This window comes from Rhinolophus sinicus, chromosome 2 (genome assembly GCF_057876585.1).
Source record: "Rhinolophus sinicus isolate RSI-liver-muscle chromosome 2, RSI-T2T, whole genome shotgun sequence".
NCBI lineage: Eukaryota > Metazoa > Chordata > Mammalia > Chiroptera > Rhinolophidae > Rhinolophus > Rhinolophus sinicus.
Window position 1 is genome coordinate 3,004,706 of NC_142502.1, and position 13,949 is coordinate 3,018,654.

At 37.3% G+C, this 13,949-nt stretch overlaps 1 protein-coding gene across 7 annotated transcripts in view; it reads left to right on the forward strand.

Moving 5' to 3' along the window:
* PDE10A (phosphodiesterase 10A) overlaps positions 1-13,949 on the forward strand; it is a 475,244-nt gene that overhangs the window by 318,280 nt on the left and 143,015 nt on the right. For all 7 annotated transcript variants that reach the window (XM_074333806.2, XM_074333807.2, XM_074333805.2 and 4 more), the window contains one exon: positions 5,740-5,868. In XM_074333806.2, the coding sequence (XP_074189907.1) occupies positions 5,740-5,868 (129 nt within the window). The remainder of the gene's footprint in view (positions 1-5,739; positions 5,869-13,949) is intronic.

A 13,949-nucleotide genomic window follows, 5' to 3' on the forward strand; every position in this document is an offset into this window, starting at 1 on the left:
GCCTCTCCTGAGCCTCGCAGTTGCAGAGAATGCGCTGTCCGTGGAGGTAGCCTGACCCAGTTATCGCAGCTTTTGTTTCCTAAAAATGCCTGCTGAACTTGAAGTGTAATCCAGCTTCCTAAAATGTTAATTCTAGGTTTGCCCTCTGGGTTCATACATGGAAAAAGCAAAACAAAATCAAAGAAGTCAGCCCAGAGTCCCATACTGAGCAGTAATAATGTCCGCCCAGTTGCCCCAACTGAACGTGTGTCGTCACTCCCCCACGGCTCATATGACACGCACGTAAGCCCCTCACACTGCAGGCTGCTCCTTGACAATGGAACTATCAGAGTGCAATATTTAATCGCATGAAAGGTGTTTTCCTTCTTTTTGGTAAATCATAGTCTATCTTTGAGTTGGACTAAGACTCTGATAAGCTGGCAGTTACCTTCACACCCGGAGTTAACACAGAGGAAGTTATAGAATCGAGACAGTGGTGATAAATCAGGAAAGAGACTGTTAGTAATGTGACCTTAGAATTTTAAAATATGCAGTTTCTTCTGGCCTAGCTATTGGCTATAGAGAGCTAATGGGAATTTAGGGCTTTTCACCCTTTTTCTGTGATTGGGTTGGAACAGAGAACTTGATAAGATACCTAATTGGGGAGGAAGGAATTATTGTAAGATCAGGAAGCCCTGGGTTAGGGTAACATGGCGCTGATGGGATTGGGGTTCAGGGCCCAGAACTTAAGCCACGGGTGTGGTGGGGAGGGGGCTGGGCCCTGCTTGAATGTTTGTTTATTTTTAAATAAAGAATACAGACATATATTGAGGTTTTTTACCCCAAAAATTAAGATGGTAGAATTAACACTTGAAAATTTGTGCTTTTTTTTCTATTTCTAACAAAGATCCTTTAGTACTTGTGGTTAATTGAAAAGTACCCCTCTAAATGAGACAAGCAGTCATTTTTAGCTCTGATTTGAAAGTGGTTTTCTAAAATATTAATGAATATTAAGATAAGATTTCAGAAATAAATACTGCAGCATATAAATACCAATATTTAGAATAGTAATTTGTAATAAAGGCACATTTAAAGATACACCTGAAATGAACCTAAATATGAATACAGCTGGTGACATAACCAGAGAGAAGACTATTTCACGTGACTTTAAAATACAGTACTTCTTCATTTCTAGTAAGATACATCCTAAAGGACAAAAAAGGAAACAGCCCCCATCTGTTTATAGCTCTCCTACACCATATGTGTGTTGTGTGATAAATGTAATTATGTAGCCTTAATTCCATCGTCCCTGGAATGGAAATACCACTGCCCACTGAAAGGAGCTGAGAGATCCAAAGGACAATTGTGTGCCTCCAGATCTGGGGCAGAAAACCTACAGTTTGGGCTGGAAACACCCCATCTTAGCAGGTTCTACGAAGGCCATCCAGAGCCACTAGATGCTTGTCACAATGACTTGGAAATCCGCTTGAGGAGGCTTCTCCCACTGACCCAAAGATGGAACAGTTTGAGTACCAGTAAGCATAATAATTACAATGGAAGAAACAGATCAAGTTTGTTCAAATACGTAATTTCGTAATAGTAATACTTTTAGCTGCTCACCCACAGGAGAATACTATTGAACCAGCTCACGTGAAAACTGGTAAATAAAGGGGAAGACACTAAACATACCTGTATGAACTAACCAAACAGGAGGTGAGGTGAAGTGTCTCTTTTATTGTTTCAGCGAATAAATAAAGAAGGCATTGTAGAATTAGGACACTGCCATTTTCAAGCCCTACTGAGGGAATTAGTGACTCTTGTATCTTTGATGCTGCTGACGTCACACAGAGAAGCCAGATGGTATGAACTTCTGACAGAAGAGCACAGTAACTCTCATAAAAATTCCATCCTCAGCCCTGTGTTCAGGTTTCCAGATTTAATTTCAGTTTTCAGGAAATGTGGAGGGCAGACGAACGTGCTAAACAAAACCACAGGGAGAAAGTCAGAAAAGTCCAGAATGCAGAAAACCATCGGACAGAAGGTCTGTTTTCTTCAGTAATAAATTATAGTGGGGACAGCATAAGAGATGGAGGGGGAAAGTGTAGGGTGAAAGAAACCTTAGGAAAATGCCAAACAGCTTAAACTGCAGCCAGTGGTCCTCACCTGGGTCCAGGTTCATAAAAAGAACCTGAAAAACACTTGACAATTAGAAACTTGAGTATTTGCATACTTGATTTTATTAAAATGAATTATTTATCTGTATATGATGCTATCATTTGTGATTAGAATAGTTCTTCTCTTAGAGATGCATACTGACATGTACGAATGGATAGAAGTGATGTCTGAGATTTGCTTCAAAATTATATGAGAGGCCAGTGGGCGGGGGTGCGGATGGGCAGAGTGGCCATGGGTCGGTGATGGTTGCAGCTGGGTGTCGAGTCCATGGGAGGCCATTACGTATTTTGTGCTTTTATAAAAGGTTTAGACTTACACACATATATATGTGCGTGCGTGTGCACACACACAGTCTTCACCTGAAAACACAATCTGTGGAGGGCAGACAGCACTGAGCAAAAGGCTAGTGTATAGTGATGTGTTACGTTGTTAGAAGCTTGTAGGACTTCTGTGAAGTCAGAAGTAGGCTCAATGCAACTAGATTAAAAAAAGATGAAAACGTGCCTGGGCACTGATGTTAGTATTTTGTTATTGGTGTTTTGCATTGAAACCCAAATGGAGCTAATCCTTGTCATTGTGTCTCTGTGGTTCAGTAACAAACTATTGAAGTAGGAGGTATTGCTGTGGTGTTTCTCTATCTGTTGGTCTCTTTCTTGAAAGGAATTACTCAGCATCTGAATGAAGCTATTCCTTGTGTATCCCTCAGGTTGACAGCTGAATAACGAGCTCCTTCTAAACTAGATCGTGCTAGACTTCTCTTGTCTGTAACGTCCCACTCTGCCACTAGAGATCTCATCCCCACCGTCCACTTAATTGTCCAATGCCAGTGTACGTGAATAGTGTCGTAATTATTCCTCTTTACCCCCATGGGATAGCAGCTTTATCCACTGAAATCCCAGTGGTCACATGCTGTTTCTCTTCCGTGGGCCCTACAGACTCCAGCCATGTACAAAGCCACGGAGGTCGGCACCTTAGCCTCCACCTCCTCCTGCACTGAGGCCGTTTCATACATTTGGATTATTGTGTCACATTCTGCCTCCATCCTGGGATACGCTGACCATCTAAAAACTTTTAAGTTTATATACATTGAAGTTTAGTTTCGGCTGTCAAGTTCTGTGCGTTTTGACAAATGTAAAAAGTCATGTATTCGCCATGACAGTACCATACAGAATAGTTTCATCACCCTAAACAATGCCCCGTACTTCACCCGTTCAGTCTTTCTCTCTTCCCCTCAAACACCTGGCAACCACTGATCGTTTTACCATCTCTTTCTGTAGTTTTGACTTTTCCAGAATGTTGTATAATTAGGGCTACATAATAAGCAGCCTTTTCAGACTAGCTTTTTGCCTTGAGCCATATGCATTTAAGAGTAACCCGTGTCTTTTCATGGCTTGTTAGCTCGTTTCTTCCTATTGCGGAATTCTCTTCCGTTGTGGACATTGCACGTGCTGTGTGTCTGCTTGCCTATTGCCAGCATCTTGAGTCCCTGCCGTTTGGGGAGATTACGAGTAGAATTGCTGTAAACATTCACGTGCAGGTTTTTGTGTGCACCTGTCTCCGTCGGTTGGGTAAATGCCTAGTCCTGTGACTGCTGGGTCCTGTGAGAAGACACATTTAGCTTATAGGAAATTGCCAGAAAGTCTTCCGAAGTGATGAGCGTTTGCATTCTTCCTAGCAGCGAAGGAGGACTTTTGTGGCTCTGCATCCTCCCCAACAATTGACATTGTCATTTCTGTGATTATAGCCATTCTTAGAGGTGGGTAGTGAATCTCATTTCTTCTTTTCACTTTGGTTCGTTAATAAAAGTTGAGCATCTTTTCCTTCACTGATTTACCACCTTTTTTGGTAGAGTGTCTGTTTAGATCTTTGACTCATTTTTAATTGCGTTGTTTTTCCTCTTGAGTTTTAAGCATTCTTTGTATATTTTCGATACAAGTCCTTTGTCAGATATGTAATTTTGTAATTTGGCAAATAGGACTTGGATAATAAAGAACTAAGATGAAATGAGATGACGAGGAGGGATGAGTCAATTATGACTTTATATTTTCAGCCTGGGTTTCTGAAAAAATAGAGAGTGAGAGAAAAAGGAAAGTTGAGAGTTAAAATCACTTTGGAAAGAAGTAGGAAGGAGATGACTCATGTAGTTTTGAGTCAAGATGAACCCTGAGGTGAGGGAAGAATTTCCAAGGACTAGAGATCAAAAGTACATTAAGCCTCTTGATTCAGATTTGCTGTCACCATCTTGGATTACTGAAGAGAAAGCCGAAGTCAAGAGCAGAGAGGAAGCCGGGGTAAGAACTGTATTGTGTTGTGTCACATAAGTGATGAGAGGAAATTTAAAGAAGGAATCCAGTGCCTGCCAGTGTGGAGGCCGTACGAGTACGCAAAGAGCACGGGATGTGCATTGTCTGTCTTCTTGAAGGTCAGGTCAGCCGTCAGCTCACTTCAGCACCCTGTGCCTTTTGTGTTTGGGGAGCAGGACCTGCTCTCGGAGGAGCTTCCCTTTACTTGACCACCATGAACCACCCAGGAGAACGTAGTTTTATATATTCAATATGAAAACAGGTAAAAGTGCTTTGAAAATCCTATGTATGTTAAAGTGCAGTTACTAGACTATGAAAATTACTTTGGTGAAACTGACTACATGCATAGAATATCAGTGAACACATTTGAAGATTTTTCTTAAATGAGCAGTAGTTAATCACTGGATTTAGTGCTTCTTAGGAAAAGTAGAATTTGTGTTGTAAACAATTAAAGATAAGAATTGACTCATTAAACCTTTTTTTTTTTTTTAACACCTGAAATGTACCAGTACTAGCTTTTCCTGTTTGGTGCTATTACTAGAATTTCATTTATCTTGGATGTTAAATCTATGATAACTATTTACACACAAAAAGTAGTGCTTTATAAGACCTATCTGCACAACACTGAAACATAGCATCTCTTCAAGTATGACATTGAAATTTACTGTTGGAAAACAGCTGTTTCATGGTGTAATGTCTGTAGTTTAAAGTCACTCACTAAAGTTCCAACTTTCATTTTTTTCTTTTACTGTTTTTTTTTTTTATAGTGGTAGAATGTATATAACACAAACGTTGCCATTTTAGCCATTTCAGGTGTACAAGTCAGTGGCATTAATTATACTCACATGTATGCAATCATTACTTTATCTACTTCCAATAATATATGCCTTTACCCGAAATAGAAACTCTGTCCCCACTGAGCAATAGTTCCCCACTCTGACCCTTCACCTGCACTCCCCCCTTTCCACGCCCCTGGAAACCCCTAGTCTATTTTGTCTATGGATTGGACTAGTCTAAATACTTCATATAAGAGAAATCATGTAATATTTGTCCTTTGTGTCGGGCCTAGTTTACTTGTTTTCAGGATTCCTTCATGTTTTAATATGTATCAGAACTTCATTCCTTTTTGTGGATAATATTCCATTTTATGTATTTACATCTTTGTATTCTTTTTATATTTATATTTTAAATCCATCTCAGCATAGTATGTCATTTTTCTGTATCTTCTATGTATATGAAGATGTCACATGGGTTAATTTTATTCTTTTCAATTCTTTTACAGGTTTGACAGATGAAAAAGTGAAGGCATATCTTTCTCTTCACCCCCAGGTATTAGATGAATTTGTGTCTGAAAGTGTTAGTGCAGAGACTGTAGAAAAATGGCTGAAGAGGAAGAACAACAAACCAGAAGGTAAGATGTCATTCAGTTGAGAGTGGATTATTTTCTAATTTATAGTGACAAAAACAGGCGTTTAATGCATGTTAGAAAGTAAAATATAAAGTGGAGAAATATTAGCATTTTAATTTTGTAATAGTTATATCCTGTCTAAAAAGATAAAGTAGGTTAGAATAAGGGGAAATAAATACAAGAGAAACATCCTTGACTAAAACAAGTCTTGGCAAACAAGTCTTGAAAATGTATTTAGACACGAGCACATTGAAAAAATGCAGTATTAGACTTGATTTTAATTGTTATTGATGATAAAATATTCTTTATATTATTAAATGTTAGTAAATTTTTCAAAATGAAGTCTTTAAACAGTTTTTATATGTGCACAGTTAGGAAAAAAACTGTTACCTTTGCATTAGATTTTTTCATTCACACTCATACACTTAAGAAGCAGTTAGTTCTTTTTTTTGAAGACAGAAATGTGGGCTCAAAAGGAATATAAAATCAAATAAATTTTCCACCAAATTAAATGTATATTAATATAGAGGGTTTGAATATTGTAGTATAATTTTAGTTTTAAATGAATTTATCTTTGGCCAAACCTTCATTTCTATGAATATTGTTTTATGGTGGAAATTAATTTTATATATGATTTTAACCATATGAAGAACTTTTATATTAAAAACAGCAAAAATATATACTATTTTTCTGGACCTATATCTAGTGTAGCAAAATACTGAGTGCTATATTTAAAGTTAAAAGTGATTATTAAAATGCTCTACTGTTAGAAGCGTGCTATTTGTATATTGCTTGGAGCTGATTTTCCTCACTGTAGTTTTGAAAGTTTTTATAATTTTCTTACCTAATTATTTATAATAAAAAAGAAATAAACCAAAAAGAGAGCTTTTGGCATTGAAACACAGAATAGCTTTGAGAGCACATGCATCTGAGTGTGTGTGTGTGTGTGTGTGTGTGTGTGTGTGTGTGTGTGGTTGTGTGTCTGTGTGTACTGGGAGGAGGGCAAGGGGCGATGGAGAGTGAGGTGGAAGTAAATTAGAGAAACAGGCGTGTTGTTCTCAAAAATCATAGTACCTGATATTAAGAACAAAGCTTGGCATGGCATATTTCGGTATGAATATCCTTAAACATTTGAAAACAGTTTGAGATGTTTGATACTTTCAAAAGTTTAAGTTGTGCTTAAGGCACATCATATAAAGACGCAGATTTCAACTTGCTATATGATGGTGGATTACAATATAGTGGAAGAATGTATGATATATGTGAGATATGAAATTGAATGCAGGTCTTAGAAAATGAAAGATGTTGCACAATGTCCTAGTGATACAGTGATAGCTAACACTTACTCTTTTATAAGTATTTGAATGTGTCATTCCATATTAACCACATCTGTTTTCTATATTAGGTAATCAAACAATACTTTAAACTGTTTAATACATATACTCAAGGGTTATATAATTATTAAGAGTATTCTGAAATATTAATTACTATTTTAATAGTAGTAGTATACAAATATAATAGGTAAATATATAAAGATATAAATGTAAAATAATATAAATGTTAAAATTTAAAATGAATATTAAAATAAACAATATTGATATTGCTACCTCAATATTAATAGTGTTATATAATATTAAGAATGTGTAACTAAGATGATACTCAGCTATTCTGGAAGAAAAGCTTGTCCTTATGAGGAGATGATTTTGGCAGTGGCCCTGCTAAGGGCTGGAGGCTGTTGGTGAGACAGAATGAAAAGAGGTGAATGAGATCTGCACTTGGGGCTTCGCATCCGGCGGTAGGCACAGGTGGGTGCAGAAGGACCCATATCGCAGAGGCCCTCAGTAATAAACAAGGGTGCGGGAAGTGGGAGGTAGACGTGTGTAAAGAGGAACCTCTCATGCTGCTTCTGCAGTCTGGTAAGCAAGCCCCTCTACCTCCTCTTCCAAGGGCATGTGTGACAAGACTGTCTCCTTCTGTCCGCATCCTGTTCCGTGAGGTTCGGTACCACGGTCCTTCAGACTCTACAATGACGCTTAGCACTGACCTTGTGGGAATGGTTGAGGAAAGCACTGCCGAGTCTTCTTGAAATCAGACATCCAGTTAAATATCATTATTTCATTTATGTAGTTATGAATTGGGACATGGTCTGTTGAAGCGTTTTGTTTCTTTTCCTTCCCACCCTCCCTCCTTACTTTTAAATTTTGTGTCCTCCTCAATTACCCTTATTCTCCTTACAAATCCTTTCAGTGAAAATCTCTTGAGGAAGAAAGTTTTATGGAGATAATTTTCAGGGAGTGTTTCTATTTCCATGTGTGGATCCAGGAACAGAAACTGTGACAGATAGAAGGTCTTGGAGAATAGTTTGTTGACGATGAGACGGGTCTACCCAGGTTATTTCACTTTGTGTCAGTTTAGCAATGGGAAATGAAGTAAGGAAAACTGGTGGAAAAAATAATTCGTACAGTCCTTTATATATTATAAATACTCAGTAAAGATTTATTTTCTTTCCACTTTTAACCACTGGTGGACCAGCCTCTTGTAGAAATGACCTACATTGTGGGCAAATTGTGCAATGGTATATTGTGCTTAGAAAAAGATCATATATGAAAACGCAAAAGTTTTTAAACAAATGAATAAAGGGATGATTATTTGAATTACAAATTACATTCATTTTTAAAATGGCTATAGCTCTTTTACGCCTTGGTGTTTTGTAATGCTGACTTTTTGCTGTCAACTAAGCTTGGTTTTTTCTAGCATTTTATTGATCACCTGCTCTTTCCTTGGTGCTCATAGGCAAAACGCTTAAGAAATAGAGGCTCCTGGGCTGGTTCAGGTGGGCAGTGTTTGTAGTGCATCCATACTCTGTGACCCAGAGCAGTTCTGCTTGCGAGGCGTCTCGCGCGGAGCCACCCTTTATACCCTGTGCAGTGAGCCAGGATTAGGCAGAGCTGTGTCCACGGGGCAGGTGTTGGAACTGCAGGGGAGCTAAAGGACCACCGGAGGTCCAGCTTCTAGTTCTCCATGGAATCCCAGGACAGGACTGCACATGTATGAGTAACTGGAGGGCTTGTAGCAACACAGCTGATGCATACTGGGCAGTCCTGTAAACATTTTTGAATGAACGCCTGAATACATTAGGGAACCGGTAATACACTTGTCATGGCACTTGGTTATCATGCGATGCCTGACACCTGAGCTACTTTTATGGTCTTCTAATCTCCCCCAGATTCACTTAAAAGCTTCTTGCGAGCAGGGATTATGTTACATAGTTTTAAGTCTATCAAGGTGCCTTGTCTTCTCATTTATTCAGCAAACTGAATGTAGGCACTGCTTATGTCCTGGGATGTTTAAGTCTCACAGTTCTAACAAGTAGAAGAAGAGAGTTAGAAGTTTCTGCTTCCTTCTCGTTTGTCTGACAGCGAGTCTCAGCACAGTCCAGGCTTGGAGTCCTGGAGCCAGAGTGGCCTCGTGGAGGGAGCGGGACTACAGTGAGTCACTTTCAGTTCTGTGTTGACAGAGAAGGGGGTTTGGGAACAGGGGGCCACCGCATGTCCTCAGAGACTTCAGTTTCAAAGAGTTTACTGTTCTTGGTGTCAGTTTGATATTTTTCACTTTCATACCATTTTCATTTCAGATGCATGAAGTTCTATATGTAGTTGCAAGATGAATTGCCCTTTGAAGGTTGACTTCTGATCCCAAATTCCAAACAATTGATTTTCAAGTGATGTTTGGAAATTGGAGATAGCATTTATTTTTTATAACTTGAAATACTCATTTAGAAAATATATACATGTTTCCTGAGAAAGCACTGAAGCCTATTCATCCTTACAACCATACTTTCATTTTGGAAAAACTTGGGAAAGAAAGAAAATTATCTAGGTCATGATTTGGATCACTAAATGTTATATTTTTATGCAATGTAAATTTGACAGGCCCAGCTGGTACTCATTAAGACTCAGGTTACTAAACTATTTAACATCTACACACATACTAAAATATAAATGTAAAATTAGTAAATAAAAACTAGAATCTGATGAAGATCCAATCCCTTGCATTTCTTGTAAGAACATTCTAAGCTGGACCATAGTCTCATACCCTAATGCCATTCCAGGACTTCATTTACATGCAGGAAGAATTATGAATTACCTTGACTATCATCAGTGTTCCCTTTTGGCGTCTCACGTAAAAAATGATTAGTTGATAATGTTAGTAATACTGGAAAGGGTGCGTGAAGAAGTGAGGACATTGAAGGTCAGCATGACTGTATCTGGTATATTTGGGCATTAGAATAATATTTAAAATATGTCGATTAATTTAAAAATGTGACTCTGATATTCATTTTCTAAAGGGAAGCTATTGGGTACTCTAGGGGGGTGATTGATTGAACCCAAATTATCAAAAAATTATGAGTAGCAATGGTATGTTTTATGGCCAATAATTTTGTTGTTGTTGTTGTTAGTTTCAGGTATATAAAATAACATAATATTAGACATTTACACCCCTCACGAAGTGATAAACCCCCCACCTAGTCTACTACCCTTCTGACATCATAACTTGAAATACTCATTTCAAGTTACTACTATGTCATTGACTGTATTCCCTATGCTACACTTTATATCCTGTGACCATATTTGCAGGGGGTGCCAAAAAAAAAAAGTGTACAAGTGGACACTTTGGTCAATGTTGCTCAACAGTAGTTCGCCGTAATCAGAAGTGTCTGGACGCTGATGGGAACCACTCTGAGCACCTCTTGTAATTGCAGAAGTCACACGTGACTTGTATTAATCTTTTGTTAGAGCTATATATTGACTATTACAATTTTAATTGTTTTTTCCTTTCTTAAAATATGTACATATTTTTTTGGCACCTTCTTTGTATATTTAATTGTAGTTGACGTTGGATATTATTCTACATCAGCTTCAGGTGTACAGTGCAGTGGTCAGCATTGGTGCAACCTGTGAAGTGATCCCCCTGAGAAGTCCAGTGCCCATCTGGCGCCCTACATGATCTTCACAACATTACTGACTATATTCCCCATGCTGTATTTCACATCCCCATGACTATTTTGTGACTACCAATTTGTACTTTCTAATCCCCTCCCTTTTTCCCCATCCTCCAAACCCCCTCTCATCTAGCAGCCATCAGTTTTTCCTCTGTATCTCTGAGTCTGTTTCTCTTTGGTTTGCTCATTTATTCTGTTCTTTAAATTCCATATGTAAGTGAGATCATATGGTATTTGTCTTTCTACGTCTGACTTATTTCACTTAGCATAATATTCTCTAGGTCCATCCATGTTGTTGCAAATAATAAGATTTCAGTGTTTTCTTACGGCAGAGTAATAGTCCATTGTATAAATGTACATTTTTTTTACCCAATTGTTTACTGATGGGCATTTTGGTTGTTTCCATATCCTGGCTATTGTGAATAGCACTGCAATAAACATAGGGGTGCATATATTTTTTCAAATTAGTGTTTTGGATTTCTTTGGATAAATACCCAGGAGTAGAATTGCTGGGTCATAAGGTGATTCTATTCTTAATTTTTTGAGGAACCTCCATACTGATTTCGATAGTGGCTGCACCAATCTGCAATCCCACCAACAGTGCACGAGGGTTTGTTTTTTTCCACATCCTCATCAACACTTGTTGTTTGTTGATTTATTGATGATGGACATATTGACAGGAGTGAGTTGGTATCTCATTGTGGTTTTTATTTTCATTTCTCTGTTGATTAGTGACGTTGAGCATCTTTTCATGTTTATTGGCTATCTGTATGTCCTCTTTAGAGAAATGTCTCTTCATGTCCTCTGCCAGTTTTTTAATTATTTATTTATTTGCTTATTTATTTTTTGGCGTTGAGTTGTATGAGTTTTTTTTTTTTTAAATTTTATTTTATTAAAATTATTGGGGTGACAATTGTTAGTAAAATTACATAGATTTCAGGTGTACAATTCTGTATTACATCATCTATAAATCCCATTGTGTGTTCATCACCCAGAGTCAGTTCTTCTATCACCATATATTCGATCCCTCTTACCCTCATCTCCCACCCCCCACCCCCCCTTTTTTTTTAAAATAAATTATGGATAGTAACCCCTTATCAGATGTATCATTGGCAAATACCTTCTCCCATTCAGTAGGATGTCCTTTTGTTTGATTGATGATTTCCCTTTGCTGTGAAAAAGCTTTTTAGTTTGATGTAGTACCATTTGTTTATTTTTTTTTCTTTTGCTTCCTTTGCCCGAGGGGCTATATCAGTAAGAAAATTACTAAGGGTAATGTCTGTGAGTTTACTCCCTGTAGTTTCTTCTAGGAGTTTTATGGTTTTGGGTCTTACATTTAAGTCTTTAATCCATTTGATTATATTCTTGTATATTGCATAAGAAGGTGGTCCACTTTCATTTTTTTACATGTATCTGTCCAGTTTTCCCAGCACCATTTATTAAATAGACTGTCTCTACCCCAATGTAAATTTTTGTTTCCTTTGTCACAGATTAAATGACCATATAGGCATTGGTTTATTTCTGGGGTCTATATTCTTTTCCATTGAGCTATGGGTCTGATTTTATGACAGTACCATGCTGTTTTGATTACTCCTATAGCCTGTAGTATAATTTGGTATCAGGTAGCGTGGTACCTCCCACTTTGTTCTTATATTTCAGGATTGCCATGGGTATTTGGAGTCTTGTATGGTTCCATACAAATTTTAGGATTATTTGTTCTAATTCTGTGAAAAATGTCATTGGTAGTTTGATAGGGATTGTGTTGAATCTGTATATTGCTTTGGGTAGTGCAGACATTTTGACTATATTAATTCTTCCTATCCATGAACATGATACATGTTTTCATTTATTTGTATCTTCTTTAATTTACCTTTTCAATGTCTTGTAATTGTCTGAGTACAGGTCTTTTACTTTCTTAACTTTATTCCTAAGTATTTTTTTTTTTGATGCAATTGTAAATGGGATTGTTTTCTTAATTTCACTTTCTGATACTTTATTATTGGTGTATAAAATGCAACAGATTTCTGAATGTTGATTTTGTATCCTGCTACTTTATTAAATTCATTTTTCAGTTATAATAGTTTTTTGGTGGTATCTTTGGGATTTTCTATACATAGTATCATGTCATCCGCAAATAATGACAATTTTAGTTCCTCCTTTTCAATTTGGATGCCTGTTATTTCTTTTTCTTGTCTGATTATTGCGGCTAGAACTTCTAGTACTATATTGAATCTAAGTGGTGAAAGTGGGCATCCTTTGTCTTGTTCCTGATTTTAAGGGGAATGCTTTTAGCTTTCCCCCATTATGATGTTACCTGCGGGTTGGTCATATGTGGCCTTTATTATGTTGAGGTATGATCCCTCTATTCCTACTTTGCTGAGAGTTTTTATCATAAATGGATGCTGGGTTTTGTCAAATGCTTTTTCTGCATCTATTGATATAACCATATAATTTCTATTTTTCATTTTGTTTATGTGATGAATCATGTCATTCGATTTGCAGATATTGAACCAACCCTGCATACCAGGAATGAATCCCACTTGATCGTGGTGTATCTTTTTAATATATTGCTGAATTCGGTTTACTGATATTTTGTTGGGGATTTTTACATCTATGTTCATTAGGGATATCAGCCTATAGTTTTCTTTTCTTGTAATGCCTTTATCTGGTTTTGGGATCAGAGTAATTGTGGCCTTGTATAATGAGCTTGGGAGCCTTAACTACTTCTGGATTTTTTTGGACTTGCTTTGAGAAGATTTAGTTTGGATTTAGTTTGAGGAGAATAGGTGGTTATTCTTTTTTGAATGTCTGGTAAAATTCACCTGTGAATCCATCTGGTCCAGGACTTTTGTTTGTTGGAAACTTGTTGATTATTGATTCAGTTTCATTGATGGTAATCGGTCTGTTCAGATTTTCTGTTTCTTCTGGATTCAGCCTGGAATATTGTATGTTTCTATGAATTTATCCATTTCTTCCAGATTGTCTAATTTGTTGGCATATAGTTACTCGTAGTATTTTCTTAAAATTTTTTGTATTTCTGTGGCATCTGTGGTCACTTCTCCTCTTTTATTTCTAATTTTAT